At 41.2% G+C, this 16,154-nt stretch overlaps 1 protein-coding gene across 2 annotated transcripts in view; it reads left to right on the forward strand.

Moving 5' to 3' along the window:
• The first annotated feature begins 3,315 nt into the window (after positions 1 to 3,315).
• LOC138959213 (U3 small nucleolar RNA-associated protein 4 homolog) overlaps positions 3,316 to 16,154 on the forward strand; it is a 32,480-nt gene continuing 19,641 nt past the window's right edge. For both annotated transcript variants that reach the window (XM_070330618.1, XM_070330612.1), the window contains exons 1-12: positions 3,316 to 3,430; positions 4,651 to 4,826; positions 5,901 to 5,955; positions 6,286 to 6,405; positions 6,590 to 6,658; positions 8,343 to 8,427; positions 10,397 to 10,553; positions 11,583 to 11,658; positions 11,823 to 11,870; positions 12,617 to 12,788; positions 13,450 to 13,529; positions 14,495 to 14,594. In XM_070330618.1, the coding sequence (XP_070186719.1) occupies positions 4,723 to 4,826; positions 5,901 to 5,955; positions 6,286 to 6,405; positions 6,590 to 6,658; positions 8,343 to 8,427; positions 10,397 to 10,553; positions 11,583 to 11,658; positions 11,823 to 11,870; positions 12,617 to 12,788; positions 13,450 to 13,529; positions 14,495 to 14,594 (1,066 nt within the window). In that variant the 5' untranslated portion in view covers positions 3,316 to 3,430; positions 4,651 to 4,722. The remainder of the gene's footprint in view (positions 3,431 to 4,650; positions 4,827 to 5,900; positions 5,956 to 6,285; positions 6,406 to 6,589; positions 6,659 to 8,342; positions 8,428 to 10,396; positions 10,554 to 11,582; positions 11,659 to 11,822; positions 11,871 to 12,616; positions 12,789 to 13,449; positions 13,530 to 14,494; positions 14,595 to 16,154) is intronic.

Raw genomic sequence — 16,154 nt, forward strand, 5'->3', positions numbered from 1 at the left:
GTGTATCTTATATTTGAGTCTTTCGTGTTTTAGACATTGATGCATTTAATAGTTTTAACGAGTTGCCTTTTGTTTTATCATTCTGGTGTTTATCTAGATGTGCTGTGTATCTTATAAGAAGTTCTTAAAAGTTCGAAGTTATTTTAGCATATAGTTGTTTTTTTATGGTCTTAACAGTTAAACATGTATTACGTTATCATTAAGATTCATGCTTTGTTAGCACTAAGCAGTTGTTTTAATCAGTCTGGTTTTCTCTTGTTTTCATCTTATGAACATTCTAAATGTTAGACTAACTTATTGTCTTGTACAGAATGGCAGCTGTGTGAATGGTGCTATACTGAATGAAAGAGTGTGACATGAAGTTCTTGTACATCATTGTAAAGAGTGTGAATGACGTTTTAGTTTAGATGTCAAGCGCTTAGAGCAAGCCTTTTTAACGAAAGTTTTTGATTTAGCGCTATATAAATGTTCTTCTTATTATTATTATTACATCTATATGTTTTTGGAATCAGGAACCCACAAGGAATAAGACAAAATTGTTTTTAAATCGATTTCGGAAATTTTATTTTAATAATAATGTTTATATTTTTAATTTTCAGAGCTTGTTTTTAAATCGAATATAACATATTTCTATGTTTTTGGAATCAGAAAATGATGAAGAATAAGATGAACGTAAATTTGAATCGTTTTAAAAACCTTTGTTTTTTTACAATTTTCAGATTTTTAATGACCAAAGTCATAAATTAATGTTTAAGCCACCAAGCTGAAATGTAATACCGAAGTCCGGTCTTTGTCGAAGATTGCTTGGCCAAAATTTCAATCAATTTGATTGAAAAATGAGGGTGTGACAGTGCCGCCTCAACTTTTACAAAAAGCCGGATATGACGTCATCAAAGGTATTTATCGAAAAAAAATAAAAATATCCGGGGATATCATTCCCAGGAACTCTCATGTCAAATTTCATAAAGATCGGTCCAGTAGTTTGGTCTGAATCGCTCTACACACACACACACACACACACACATACACCACGACCCTCGTCTCGATTCCCCCTCTACGTTAAAACATTTAGTCAAAACTTGACTAAATGTAAAAAGTGGTCCATATTAGGGGCCCTTCCCCTACTATCATACCAAGGTATCTCACTAAATCCTTAGCGGAAACAACAACACTTTTGGTTTCAGCCATCCTGTCTCATATCCTGCTCAGATCACCAAATGAACGATTGCAATCGATTTATTGAACCTCCATTTCACTGATTAGTTGGAGAAGCAGTGCATGTCTGTCTATGGCAATCAGTCGCGCTGGCACAGCTTGCAGGTCAGTTAAATAGTACACGCGTGTCACGTTTCTAAATTCAAAAAAGTACATTTTCAGAGGTAGTGGTTAGAATGAGATTGCCCTGTTATCCAAACAAAAAGCAAAAGAACGAAAATGAAAGTCAGGAAACTTTGAAAATACAGATGTTCTGAACATTGTGCCCGGAAGTATAACATAGTAAACATATTGCATGACACTGCTTATTACCTATCAATTCGGGCGCACAAATAATTAAACACCGTCATTTACAGTGCGCTTGGATGAATTCCTGGGACGTATGACGTTGTTATGATTGTATAGATGACGTTCTATACGCATTATTGTGTGTCAGTGCTTCCTGGCACGGTGTTCATTTCTATTCGTGATTAGACGTGAAACTTCATGACTTTTTCAAATACAATAAGTATTACTTTATTGTTTAGAACCCCACGAATCGAATGCGAAGTACATAACATTATCGCCACTGTCTTCAGGTTGGAAAAATATTAGTGATGACACTAACCTAGCACGTGGAAGAAGTCGAGGCACAGGGGCGGATCAGTTGCTTTGTAAGGGGGGGGGGGGGGGGGGGGGCACTTTGAATCGAAAGTGAATGTGATGGTTTTTTGCCCAAAGAAGCAAAATGGTGCCATCTGGTGCCATTTGAACTTAGAAATGGTCATAGAATCAGCATAGAAAAACCTTTTTTTTCTTCTTCTTTTTATATTTAGTCAAGTTTTGACTAAATATTTTAACATCGAGGGGGAATCGAGACGAGGGTCGTGGTGTATGTGCGTGTGTGTGTGCGTGCGTGCGTGTGTGCGCGTGTGTGTGTGTGTAGAGCGATTCAGACTAAACTACTGGACCGATCTTTATGAAATTTGACATGAGAGTTCCTGGGTATGAAATCCCCGAACGTTTTTTTCATTTTTTTGATAAATGTCTTTGATGACGTCATATCCGGCTTTTCGTGAAAGTTGAGGCGGCACTGTCACGCCCTCATTTTCAACCAAATTGGTTGAAATTTTGGTCAAGTAATCTTCGACGAAGCCCGGGGTTCGGTATTGCATTTCAGCTTGGTGGCTTAAAAATTAATTAATGACTTTGGTCATTAAAAATCTGAAAATTGTAAAAAAAAAAAAAAAATTATAAAACGATCCAAATTTACGTTTATCTTATTCTCCATCATTTGCTGATTCCAAAAACATATAAATATGTTATATTCGGATTAAAAACAAGCTCTGAAAATTAAATATATAAAAATTATTATCAAAATTAAATTGTCCAAATCAATTTAAAAACACTTTCATCTTATTCCTTGTCGGTTCCTGATTCCAAAAACATATAGATATGATATGTTTGGATTAAAAACACGCTCAGAAAGTTAAAACAAAGAGAGGTACAGAAAAGCGTGCTATCCTTCTTAGCGCAACTACTACCCCGCTCTTCTTGTCAATTTCACTGCCTTTGCCATGAGCGGTGGCCTGACGATGCTACGAGTAAAATGGCATTGCGTTCAGTTTCATTCTGTGAGTTCGACAGCTACTTGACTAAATATTGTATTTTCGCCTTACGCGACTTGTTTTTTTTTTCGGGGGGGGGGGGGGGGGGCACGTCTATGCTTACACTAAAGAAAATGAGCAATCATAAGATAAAATGGAGTCTTATGCTTTGCCTGAAACAATTATTTTCGAAGGATCGGGGCTGGGAGAGATGCTAGATCAGATTTTGTGGAGTAACTCACCTCCGTGTTGGCGGCCATCCGGCGACACGAAGCTGCAGCCTACCCGTCCGGCGCCGGCCTAGTGCCGGCCACGGTATACGGTGTGCATGATGATGCATGTTTGTATATGATTCGTGCCTTAGCAAACATCTTATCTACTTGTAAATATCATAGCAGGTGAAGTCTGTACATCAGCTTGCACATGTGTTTACAGTATTATGATTATCAACCTTTACCTTTCATCTCTGGCTTGTGGCCACGTGAAAGTGATTAGCAAGGGAGACAATTCATGCTGTCGATTGCTACTTTCGTTTTAAAAGATTGACCAATGAAAATGTTCTATTTGTGTTGCTGCGGACGAAGTGTTGATATGGCGGCTGCCATGTGCTCTGTTCGTGTATGAAAGCGGTGGGTCCATAGTGTTGTGATCTGGTTACCTGTTTGTGTTTATTGTTCGTTGCATGATGGTATAGTCGTGTGGCAGTTGTAAAAGGAAAACCCTTTGAAAGATTATTATTCGATTCTTGGAGTGAGAGAAAGAGGCCCCAAAAGACAGCCATGGTTTACGAGTTAGTCAGTACAGTTGTGTAGTGGTTTTCGCACTTTCACTTCAGTGTTAGTTCCACACTGGTTTGTAGACCTAGCTTCCTGATATCAGTGTTATTAAAGCGTTTAACCTTTCATGAATTTTCACGAGTAATTTTTGTGACTAAAACTACGAGAGCAAGATAAGTACGTTAAGCCTTGTTTTGGTGCACACTGATCGTAAACAATGTCAGCTAAACAGTCTTGATATTGACCCAAGAGCAACTGCAAAAGAAGAACTTTGTGATCAATTGGTTTTAAGATCAAGTCGGATCTTCAGAGTATTTATTACCCAGGCAGTCACATGTAAATGTAGGTAATGTTGAACTTTAGCGTATTAACAGCAATAGCTTGCCTACCAACCCACCACTGTTTTCATTTTCGTAGGCACACTATCCACTTTATCTTTCACTCTAGGGAAATTAGGCGCACCAACTAAAATGAGGATCGTTGCCCTGTAAAGGGATTTCCTCATAAACGTGAAGAAGAAGAAGAAGATTCAATTCAGGAACGGTTTTCTACTGCAAGTGCAATCAAAGCCTATGTAATATGTTGCAAACCTACTTCTCTTGTAAGCTTATCAAGTAATGTTAGATACTTTTGAAAACTACAGAATGAACTGAACAGATGCCTTTCATTTACATGGGTTGTAGAAGGAAAACATCGGCGCTGCCATTTTGGTGCATTATTTGGAAGGAAGGGAGACAACTCTGCCGATATTAGTTATTACGTATGCATTTTCTCTCCCATGGCAGTCATTTTCCTCCATCAAATGACTAAATTAATTATTTATGTTTAATTTTGGAGCTCAATCAATTTACCCATAACAGTTACTATTCTTTAGTTTGATAAAAAGGACTTGTATCAAAACCAAGTCATTATATTGCCACTGGATTGTGTGCTCTGAATTTACAACGCTTAGAAGTTCAAGATTACTGTAAATGTATTCTCCTGATTGATATCTGTGGAAGTGATACCATGTGGTGAATGAACGCCTGCAACTTTAAGTAACAAACTTATTTGTCTTTCATTGATTTTTGCAGGTTTGTCAACAGACAGTGAGACGCTGAGTGTGAGATTTTGTTATCGACTTTGAAATTGTACAAACACGAGAAATGGGGGAATTCAAAGTTCATCATGTGCGCTTCATGTCCCACAAACCACTGGCCATACACTGCATGGCGTTTGAAAAGACTTCAAAGCGGTTGGCACTTTCCAGGTTGGTCAGGTTTACTTTGTAAATGAATACAAAAGTCATAAGGTTACAAATATCATATGTTTACAAAGGTCATACAGCTACACAAGGGACATCAAGAATGCATTAATGATAGACACTGAGTCATGCAGATGTGGCATCTAGGTTTTACAGTATTGCATGCATTGTTATCTACTTATTGACAGTAATTTGGAGTGTTGTGTTCGTGTGACAGTGTGTGTGTACGTGTTTTCGCACGCTTTGCTATTGTACATATTGTCGTGAGCTATGATGAGAAGTGTACGTGTTTTAGCACGCTTTGCTATTGTACGTGTTTTGGCACGCTTTGCTATTGTACGTGTTTTGGCACGCTTTGCTATTGTACATATTGTCGTCAGCTATGATGAGAAGTGTACGTGTTTTCGCACGCTTTGCTATTGTACGTGTTTTGGCACGCTTTGCTATTGTACGTGTTTTGGCACGCTTTGCTATTGTACATATTGTCGTGAGCTATGATGAGAAGTGTACGTGTTTTCGTTGCTATTGTACATATTGTCGTGAGCTATGATGAGAATGGGAAATTAAGAATAAGAAGTGTTCATTATTATATTAATCATCTCGAATCCCGGCCGCGGCCGCCTGGTGGGTTAAGTGTGGAGATTTTTCCGATCTCCCAGGTCAATTTATGTGCAGACCTGCTAGTGGCTTACCCCCCTTCGTGTGTACACGCAAGCACAAGACCAAGTGCGCACGGAAAAGATCCTGTAATCCATGCCAGAGTTCGGTGGGTTACAGAAACACGAAAATACCCAGCATGCTTCCTCCGAAAGCGGCGTATGGCTGCCTTAATGGCGGGGTAAAAACGGTCATACACGTAAAATTCCACTCGTGTAAAAACACGAGTGTACGTGGGAGTTTCAGCCCACAAACGCAGAAGAAGAAGAAGAAATATTAATCATATTATATTATGTTTGAGATAGCAATTTAACGTTTGCTATTTTGAACTGCATGAGTGTGAAGCGCTTACCTTTATTAGTTAGAAGATAGCAAAAAACACAGTCGTGCAAGTGTATAAACTGCCTTTTACTGCTGTTTCAGGTCTGATGGCTCAGTGGAAATATGGAGTAAGCCCGACAACTGGCTCCAAGAAAAGGTCAGACTAATAATCATAAATTATGTCCATTACTATTCGCTTTGACAAGGTTGTGTTTACTATTTTTTTTAAAGCAAAAATGAAAAAGAGAGTTCAATTCACATCATTTCTTGTAAAAGATCAGTAAAATTCTGAACACTTTTAGCAATACATGTACAGTACTGAAATGGAATTATAGAACATTCAGATGTCAATTTTGGACCTGCCGCTTATGGTTAATGCAAATTAGTTACGAATTTGCAGTGGAGCATTTGATGACTGTTGAAATCAAAAAGTTACATGATTGATAGTCATGCGGGTTTTTTTGTGGTTTTTCTTGTGATACTTCAGGTGATCAGTGTGTGTGAGGAGCGGTCAGTGGAGGGGTTGGTGTGGCTTGACCGCCGTCTGTTCAGCGTGGGACTGGACAGTAACGTCGTGGAGTACGACCTGGCCACCCTGCAGATCAAGGTAAACTTTTAATGTGTCTTTGCATCAATGGTTCACAAATATTTCTTTTAAATGTGTATGACCATTTCTAGGCCTGGCTACTTCATTGAATACATAAGTCAACACAGCATTCTTTGACGGGTTTGTTCATTATAGCTTATTACTTTTAGGTTTAGGTTAAACATTATATTTGTTGTTTTTTCAGAGACAAGCACCGTCATTTGCTGGAGCCATGTGGTGCGTGACTAAAGACGAGGAGGAACACCAACTGGCAGTGAGTGAATTTCAACAACTCTTCTTCTGATAAACTGAAAAGGAAATGCTAAACATTTCAAGTTAGGTTGATTGTGTTTGGAGATGTGTGTAATGAGTTTGCGTCTGCAGCTAATGCATTGCCTCATTTAAAAAGAAACCCATTATGAAAAGAAATTGTGTGTGTGTTTCCAAGCTGTTAGTTGTTATCTCCGGAAGCTGATATGTGTGTATATGTTAAACTAGAGGAATACCCGGCTTCGCCGGGGTGAATCGCGAGACAGAGACAGACAGCGTGGCGGATCATCACAATCACCTCTGCAGGCGAAGTCCTGTCAAACGGGATTGAGAATTTTAGAGCTTATTTCTTAGCCCTATATTATCTGTTGTGGCTTCTCAAATGCCAGAACATACAGACAGACAAAAGCCGCTAGACCCCATCACAAACAGAACTCTACAATCCACAGGTTTTTGCCCACACACACACACACACAAACACACACACAGAGAAGCCGTATATATAAATATGTATATCTATATCTATAAATATATAGAGATAGGTGAGAGTGTATTTTTCGCGTGGCTATAAATTGATTCGACCTTTTCACTTTGACAGTAAGAACAACTTACGGGTGCAAGGGAAGCGTTCTGGACAGCGCAGTGACATTCTAAAAATAGAACCTCAGAAACGGGAATTTGGGGTGAACGGCGCGAGACAGAGACAGACAGCGTGGCGGTTCACCACAATCACCTTTGAAGGCGAAGTCCTGTCAAACGGGATTGAGAATTTTAGAGCTTATTTCTTAGCCCTATATTATCTGCTGTGGCTTCTCACATGCCAGAACATACAGACAGACAAAAGCCGCTAGACCACATCACAAACAGAACTCTACAATACACAGGTTTTTGCCCACACACACACACAAACACACACAGAGAAGCCGTATATATATATGCATATCTGTATCTATAAATATATAGAGATAGGTGAGAGTGTATTTTTCGCGTGGCTATAAATTGATTCGACCTTTTCACTTTGACAGTAAGAACAACTTACGGGTGCAAGGGAAGCGTTGTGGACAGAGCAGTGGACAGCGCAGTGACATTCTAAAAATAGTAGTAACTTACAACTGAACGGGAAAGCCACACGAAGGAAGGGAGATAAACGCCAAACACTGGAGAAGATAAGGAAGAGTTACTTATAATGGTGAAATGAACACAAAAACCAAAATCAGTTCAGCGCTGCGCGCTGAGAGCACGTGTTGAAATATCTCATCGATGATATTGTGTCCCGTGTGCAGCTGAATACGGTGTCCAAATTTGAAAAAGATCCACCGAGAACTTTGGCGTTGTGATGTGGTGTAGCGGCTATGGTGTGTCGGTATGGGGGCCCGGGTAGCTGAGGTGGAACCAAAATCGGTTCCGCGCTGCGCGCTGAGAGCACGTGTTGAAATATCGACCAGGTTGTGTCGTGTCCCGGGTCTACCTGAATATGCCCACCAAATTTGAAGCAGATCCATCGAGAACTTTGGCCGTGCATGGCGAATACACAAATACACAAATACACAGATACACAAACACACACACAGACACAAGTCGTATATATATATAGATAGAAGCACAGAGGTTCTAAAATCATTGTATTAACACTCTCCCCCTGCCCGCCTGGGTAAAAAAAATGTAATAGAGGGTAAAATGTGTTACAGGCAGGAACAGAGGATGGGTGTGTCGTTTTGTTTGATGCCTCCAATGATGACCTGCAGTATCTTCGAGCATTTGACAAGCTGGAAGGTTTGTACACTTTCTTTTTTTCTTCTTTTTTTTTAGTTTCATCACTTTATTGTCCCATCTCTGGGAAATTTGGGTCGCTTCCTTCCAGTGGAAAGCTAGCAGCAACAGAGTCGTGCTACCCAGGTGTGTGCGTGTTTTGGTGTATTCAGTCAGCTGCACTCATGGCACAATGACCCAGGTCTTGTATGTTGTATGTGCCACTGTGGTGACACAGGGGTGTAATCAGTCAGCTGCACTCATGGCACAATGACCCAGGTCTTGTATGTTGTATGTGCCACTGTGGTGACATGGGGGTGTAATCAGCCACCTGTACTTATGGCACAATGACCCAGGTCTTTTATGTGCTACTGTGGTGACATGGGGGTGTAATCAGCCACCTGTACATATGGCACAATGACCCAGGTCTTGTATGTTGTATGTGCCACTGTGGTGACACAGGGGTGTAATCCGTCACCTGCACTCATGGCACAATGACCCAGGTCTTGTATGTTGTATGTGCCACTGTGGTGACACAGGGGTGGAAGTGGAACATGAATACGGTCTCTGAGCCCAGGGGCTTACATCCATGAGAGGTGGCATAGGACAAATGTCCTGGACAATGCAAAAGTGATAGGAGATTTGTCCTGAACAAAAATAAATCAATAGGACATTTTTTTCTGGCACCAATTTTCGTGTTGCTGTTTCGGAGAAAAAAACACGCGAAGGGAGGCAACTGTCAACCGGCTTGGAGCATTCAGAGTTGAGACTCTGGGAAGCTCTTCTCTATAAAAAGCACATAAAGTCTTCCCAAGTTTCGTCTGCTTGGAGAGACACATCGCTTCACAAAATATCGATAACATAGCAAAACAAACTACTGTAAATTGGACACTACTGACAATGTCCGGATCAAATGAAAGCATAATCAGACAATGACCACTTTGTGACAAAAACAATAGGACATAATTATGTCCTCTTGCATGAAAAATGTATAGGACATTTGGAAAAAATATCCGTGTATGTCCGATGTGGATGTGAGCCCCTGTGAGTCTGCTCTTAAAGTTGACCCTTGTTCTTCCAAACCCGAATTCACACCCAGGACCTGCAGATCAAATTCCAGTGCTCTACCAACTGAGCTACCGGGCCACCATAATTTTTTTTTTCTGCCATTGTCTCCATAACGTTTGAGTTCTATTGGCAGCAGATTGTCATTAAAACTCTGATTGGCCGGAGAGCTTTTTTTTGAGTCACTTGAGAAAAAGTTACTATGTAATCGGTCAGTGTTAGTCTGTCCGGCCGGCCGGCCGGCCGTCCGGCCGGCCGTCCGTAGACACCACCTTAACGTTGGACTTTTCTCGGAAACTATCAAAGCGATCGGGCTCATATTTTGTTTAGTCGTGACCTCCAATGACCTCTACACTTTAACGATGGTTTCGTTGACCTTTGACCTTTTTCAAGGTCACAGGTCAGCGTCAAAGGAAAAATTAGACATTTTATATCTTTGACAAAGTTCATCGGATGTGATTGAAACTTTGTAGGATTATTCTTTACATCAAAGTATTTACATCTGTAGCCTTTTACGAACGTTATCAGAAAAACAAGGGAGATAACTAGCCTTTTCTGTTCGGCAACACACAACTTAACGTTGGGCTTTTCTCGGAAACTATAAAAGTGACCGGGCTCAAATTTTATGTGAACGTGACTCATTGTGTTGTGAATAGCAATTTCTTCCTGTCCATCTGATGCCTCATATAATATTCAGAACTGCGAAAGTGACTCGATCGAGCGTTTGCTCTTCTTGTTTTATTATCTGACCCTGGTATGTTGTTACTTTAGGTCAGATAGGTATGTTCTACATTTGTTTGAAACAAGACATGTTTCTACATATGATTCGTCGACCAGAGTGTGTTCTAGGTATTGACATTATTGATCAAACTATGGATTGATTTCTTGATAACTGATGTGAAATAACTTTGTGTTGATATATTTGCAGGGAGAATCCTGTGCATCGCGTGGCATGCGGGTGAGTCAGTGATCGTGACGGGCGGCCCAGACAACATTCGCATTTGGGGCGTCAAATCTGGACACGCCCTGCAGCGAATCTTGCTGGGGGGGAAAGACACGACCGTCTGGTGCCTAGCAGTTACCAGGTAGGCACTCTACCTGTTTTCTATGTCTTGTCTTGATTTAGTACTTTTTGTTGAGATCGACCCAAGGGATTGACCAAAAGTGGTGGTTGTCGTCAAGTAGTCCCTTTCAAGAGATGTTGTTTTTGTGTGTGCTTTGTAAGTGGTGGTTGTCGTCAAGTAGTCCCTTTCAAGAGATGTTGTTTTTGTGTGTGCTTTGTAAGTGGTGGTTGTCGTCAAGTAGTCCCTTTCAAGAGATGTTGTTTTTGTGTGTGCTTTGATTTGTTCATTTTGTCTGTTTATTGGTGGTTCTATTTGTGTGTATCTAATGTAAAGTCTTTGAGATGGGGCTTGGAAGGGGGAGTTCTGTCCTGGACAAATCATAAGAAAATCTACAAGAGAATGACTTCCCTTTAGTGATTAAGATGTCTGTTTTCTTGTGAAATTTATTTTGTCTGCTGGATCTAAGTTTTCTTGTTATTTTGCCTGCCTGTGTGTGTGTTTGTATGTGTGTGTGTGTGTGTGTGTGTGTGTGTGTGTGTGTGTGTTTGTATGTGTTCAAGATTGGAAATCAAGAGTTATTAATTGCAGGCTGTTTGTTTCAGTGATCTCACAATTATCAGTTTGTTTCAGTGATCTCACAATTATCAGTTTGTTTCAGTGATCTCACAATTATCAGTTTGTTTCAGTGATCTCACAATTATCAGTTTGTTTCAGTGATCTCACAATTATCAGTTTGTTTCAGTGATCTCACAATTATCAGTTTGTTTCAGTGATCTCACAATTATCAGTTTGTTTCAGTGGTCTCACAATTATCAGTTTGTTTCAGTGATCTCACAATTATCAGTTTGTTTCAGTGATCTCACAATTATCAGTTTGTTTCAGTGATCTCACAATTATCAGTTTGTTTCAGTGATCTCACAATTATCAGTTTGTTTCAGTGATCTCACAATTATCAGTTTGTTTCAGTGATCTCACAATTATCAGTTTGTTTCAGTGATCTCACAATTATCAGTTTGTTTCAGTGATCTCACAATTATCAGTTTGTTTCAGTGATCTCACAATTATCAGTGGTGACTCAAGAGGAAAAATCTCATTCTGGAATGGCAAACAAGGAACACGCATCACGGTAAGATTCAACCTGTACACATATATATCTACAGCAGAAGGCATATGTTTGATTGATTCTAAACTGATTCATATGCCTACTATTGAATTGCAAACCCTAACTCCTGAGTGAAACTTCAATCATCAATTTCAATATTTATTCATTTCTTTTTATTTTCATTGCAGCATTTCCAGAGCCACAAGGCCGATGTGCTTACGCTGTGTGTAGATGAGGTATGTATTCCAGGGCCAAAGAAAACTATGCAGACAATATTGGTCTGCCCCATGATATTTAAACATATTCGTGAGCCTGCATGGAAAAACCCGGCTAAAGACGCAGCAAGCTATTTTTGGCTACAATGGAAATAGGTCAGAAAAATTATCAATAAAATTGTGATAATAAAATAAAATAATTGTGATAATTACACATTAACATGCTTCCATTTGAAACTTCGAGGTCGTCATCGGGGATTGACGCCCGACCAAAGCTAATTGAAGCCCGACGGAGCGAAGCGACGGAGGGCTTCAATTAGACTTTGGGAGGGCGTCAATCCACGATGATGACCGAGAAGTTTCAAATGGAAGCATGTTAATGTTATTGTAATTCAATCTGACGACGATCTCTTTCCTGCTTTCATGCGATGGTAAACAGACAGAATTGGTTCTGTTCTGTTCACACACTACTTTCAGTCCACCTACCTGCAAGGGTCAAGTCCCAAGAAATATGTCTCTGTATTCCTATCTTATCACTCTGCTCCTGTTTTGTTATGTTTCACATACATTTTCCCTTCTTTTTTGACGGGTTTCTGGACAGCAAACTCTCACACATTCAACACAAAAGCGATCTTTGCAATTGACTGTTGTAGTCCGGAAGAATTCATGCTTTCCATTGGGAGGGGAAGTGACCCGAATTTCCCAGCGATGGGACAATAAAGTAATGAAAAGGAAAAAAATAATGATCTTGTTTTCTTTTTATTCAGGAGGAGACAAGTGTGTTCTGCTCGGGTGTGGACCCCCTGGTGGTCCAGTACTCCTACATGGCCCCCTCTGCCAACAGCGGCTGGCGGTCCTGGGTTCGAACTTCCTGCCATACGTACCACACACACGATGTCCGGGCCAGTGTTGTGGCAGACGCTCACGTCGTTACTGGAGGTATGAGTGGAAGGTGTCAAGTTTTGAAAATGTTGTCTTTGTTCATAACTTGTTTTTTTGTCGCCCAGTAGCTTTGAAGTTGGTAGAGCACTGGACTTGTGCTTGGAATATTTTTTCTTTGTCCATAACTTGGTGTTTTTTTTGTGGTCGCAAAATACTGTTCAAATCGTGGTGGGTTTAGCTGGCGGATTCCAACTTGTTTCTCTTTTGCATGACTTGTACTAGTCTTGCCTGAAGATTAATTTGGTGATCAACTCAACCTATGAGAAATTTGGAGATAAATTTGAGCTATTGCTAATGTTAAGATTGATCAGAATTGTCTGAGACAGAGAGAGTGTGTGTGTGTGTGTGTGTGTGTGTGTGTGTGTGTGTGTGTGTGTGTGTGTGTGTGTGTGTGTGTGTGTGTGTGTGTGTGTGTGTGTGTGTGTGTGTGTGTGTGTGCATGCTTGTGTGTGCATGCTTGTGTGTGTGTGCATGTGTGTTGTGTGTGCGTGCATGTGTGTTGTGTGTGTTGTGTGTGCGTGCATGTGTGTTGTGTGTGCGTGCATGTGTGTGTTGTGTGTGTGTGCATGTGTGTTGTGTGTGTGCGCGCGTGCGCTTTGTGTGTGTGTATGTTTGTGTTGGGAATAACCTGTTCACTACAAATAGTATTGTTTTGCAGGAATGGACACGAACATCATAGTCAGCCAGACAGCAGGAGGCAAGAAGCGAAAGTTTACCAAGATTCCCGCGATACCTTCAGTAAGTTGCCTGATGATTCTTGATGAACTCAAGGGTCTGTTAACTCCCTTTACCATGGGCCTGCATCACCATAGATTGTTTGCCACTTTTGTTATTTTTATTTCATCCAGAAAGTCATGGTAAGCACCACAGATTCTTTACATAGGGGTGCATGTGACAATGTCGGAAGCCGGAATTCTTCTTTTTGATTCATGTTGCAGCGGTTGTGTTCTGGAAGAAAACACTGGTGTGAAGGAAGATACTGGTGTGAAGGAAGATCGAGCCCAGGAAAATTGAGCAGCCCTTTTGGACCCTAGTGCACCCATTGTTCAAATTCACTATTGCATCCTTCAAGCCTGTTACACGACACTTGAGATTGCCACAAGTTCTCAAACGTCGTATAGTTGTGTTCTTTTATTCTACGTCACCCGTCTTCGCAGCAGCAGAAAACAACTCGTCAAATTGAGTTCGAGGATTTATTTAGCATTCCATACATACAACTGCACATCGTAGCAGAACTCAAATAGAAGCTTTTTTACATACAAATCGTGCTGGCCTATATAGTAAATACTCATTCTCAAGAATATTCCAGACCGAACATGATACAACTACATTATTTGAACTGTCTATGAACTAGAATAGTGACGCTCTCTGTGACGTATATCAAAAGGTGCCGACGCACTTAATCCGAGCGAACGCCACGAACCCAGGCTAAAAACCGCGTGGTAAACAACTTGTTTTGACAGGACTAGAAAGTTCACCTGCATTCTCGTCCAAGCATAAATATTGTGTTTACAAATTATAATATCGGTACTTTCCCACAAAGTACAAATAAATCAACTACATGCAACACACAAAACCGAACCAAAGTTCAGCAACGGCAGCGTTTCCTAACAAAGCCTTTTCTTGAATTCTTCAAGAATGGTGACAGAACGTGTAAAATGAAGACATTGGGCTGAATGGTTTCTGTGTTTTTGATGTTGCAGCAGTCGATGGTGAGCGTTGCCAAGGACACAGGATTGCTGTTGCTGCGTCACCCGACGTTCCTTGAGCTCTGGCGCCTGGGCTCCACCAAGGCTGAGTCGGGTGAGTTGTGAATGCATGATATACGTTATTTCTATTTTGGACCAAAATATGACATTTTACTGCTGTATCCTTGGCACTTTCTGTCTTGACTGGCTGTTTTGATTCCTATTTCGACACGTCTTGGGTGATCATCCTCTTTTTCTCTCTCTCTCTCTGCCAGCCTCGACCTTTCTCTCCCACGCCCAATCTCTACCATTCTCCCTTTCTCTCTCTTTCTCTCTGCCAGCCTCGACCTTTCTCTCCCACGCCCAATCTCTACCATTCTCCCTTTCTCTCTCTCTGCCAGCCTCGACCTTTGTCTCCCACGCCCAATCTCTACCATTCTCCCTTTCTCTCTTTCTCGCTCTGCCAGCCTCGACCTTTCTTTCCCACGCCCAATCTCTACCATTCTCCCTTTCTCTCTCTCTCTCTGCCAGCCTCGACCTTTCTTTCCCACGCCCAATCTCTACCATTCTCCCTTTCTCTCTCTCTCTCTCTCTCTCTCTCTGCCAGCCTTGACCTTTCTTTCCCACGCCCAATCTCTACCATTCTCCCTTTCTCTCTCTCTCTCTCTCTCTCTCTCTGCCAGCCTCGACCTTTCTTTCCCACGCCCAATCTCTACCATTCTCCCTTTCTCTCTCTCTCTCTCTCTGCCAGCCTTGACCTTTCTCTCCCACGCCCAATCTCTACCATTCTCCCTTTCTCTCTCTCTCTCTCTCTCTCTCTCTCTCTGCCAGCCTCAACCTTTCTCTCCCACGCCCAATCTCTACCATTCTCCCTTTCTCTCTCTCTCTCTCTGCCAGCCTCAACCTTTCTCTCCCACGCCCAATCTCTACCATTCTCCCTTTCTCTCCCTTTCTCTCTGCCAGCCTCGACCTTTCTCTCTGCCAGCCTTGACCTTTCTCTCTGCCAGCCTTGGCCTTTCTCTCTGCCAGCCTCGACCTTTCTCTCTGCCAGCCTCGACCTTTCTCCTTTTAAATGAGTCACCCATTGAGCAAGTAACCAGCCATCGTGTTCTCGGGGTCACCATAGACGCTGAATTAAAGTGGCAGTCCCACCTCAACCGTGTTACCAAAACCTTATCTAAAAACTTGTTCCTTCTCTCCAAATTAAAGCATTACGCTGATACCTCAGCACTCAAGTTGTTTTATTTTGGTCATATTTTACCTCATCTGAATTATGCATCTACACTTTGGGATGGTTGTAGCGATGTTCACTTAAAAAAAGTCAATTCTCTTCACCGTCGCGCAGCTAAACTTATCATGCCGGGTCCACAAACATCAACAGATCAAAAGCTTAGCAGCCTTAATTTTCTATCACTTAAAGATCAGTTATTATTTAATAAGGCTCTTTTAATGTTTAAGGTACAAATAAACGAGACCCCACAGTACATGCGATCATTATTTCAGAAAGCAACAGACAGATATGGCTCAAACAAATTAATTTCCCCGCTACCCCGTATTGATTTATATAAAACCAGTTTAGCGTTTTCGGGCTCAACAATTTGGAATTCGCTACCATGTGAGATAAAGGGGTCAAGCACGATTAAACACTTCAAATCGCAGCTTCGCAAATATCTGT

This window comes from Littorina saxatilis, linkage group LG1 (genome assembly GCF_037325665.1).
Source record: "Littorina saxatilis isolate snail1 linkage group LG1, US_GU_Lsax_2.0, whole genome shotgun sequence".
In the NCBI taxonomy this organism is placed as follows: domain Eukaryota; kingdom Metazoa; phylum Mollusca; class Gastropoda; order Littorinimorpha; family Littorinidae; genus Littorina; species Littorina saxatilis.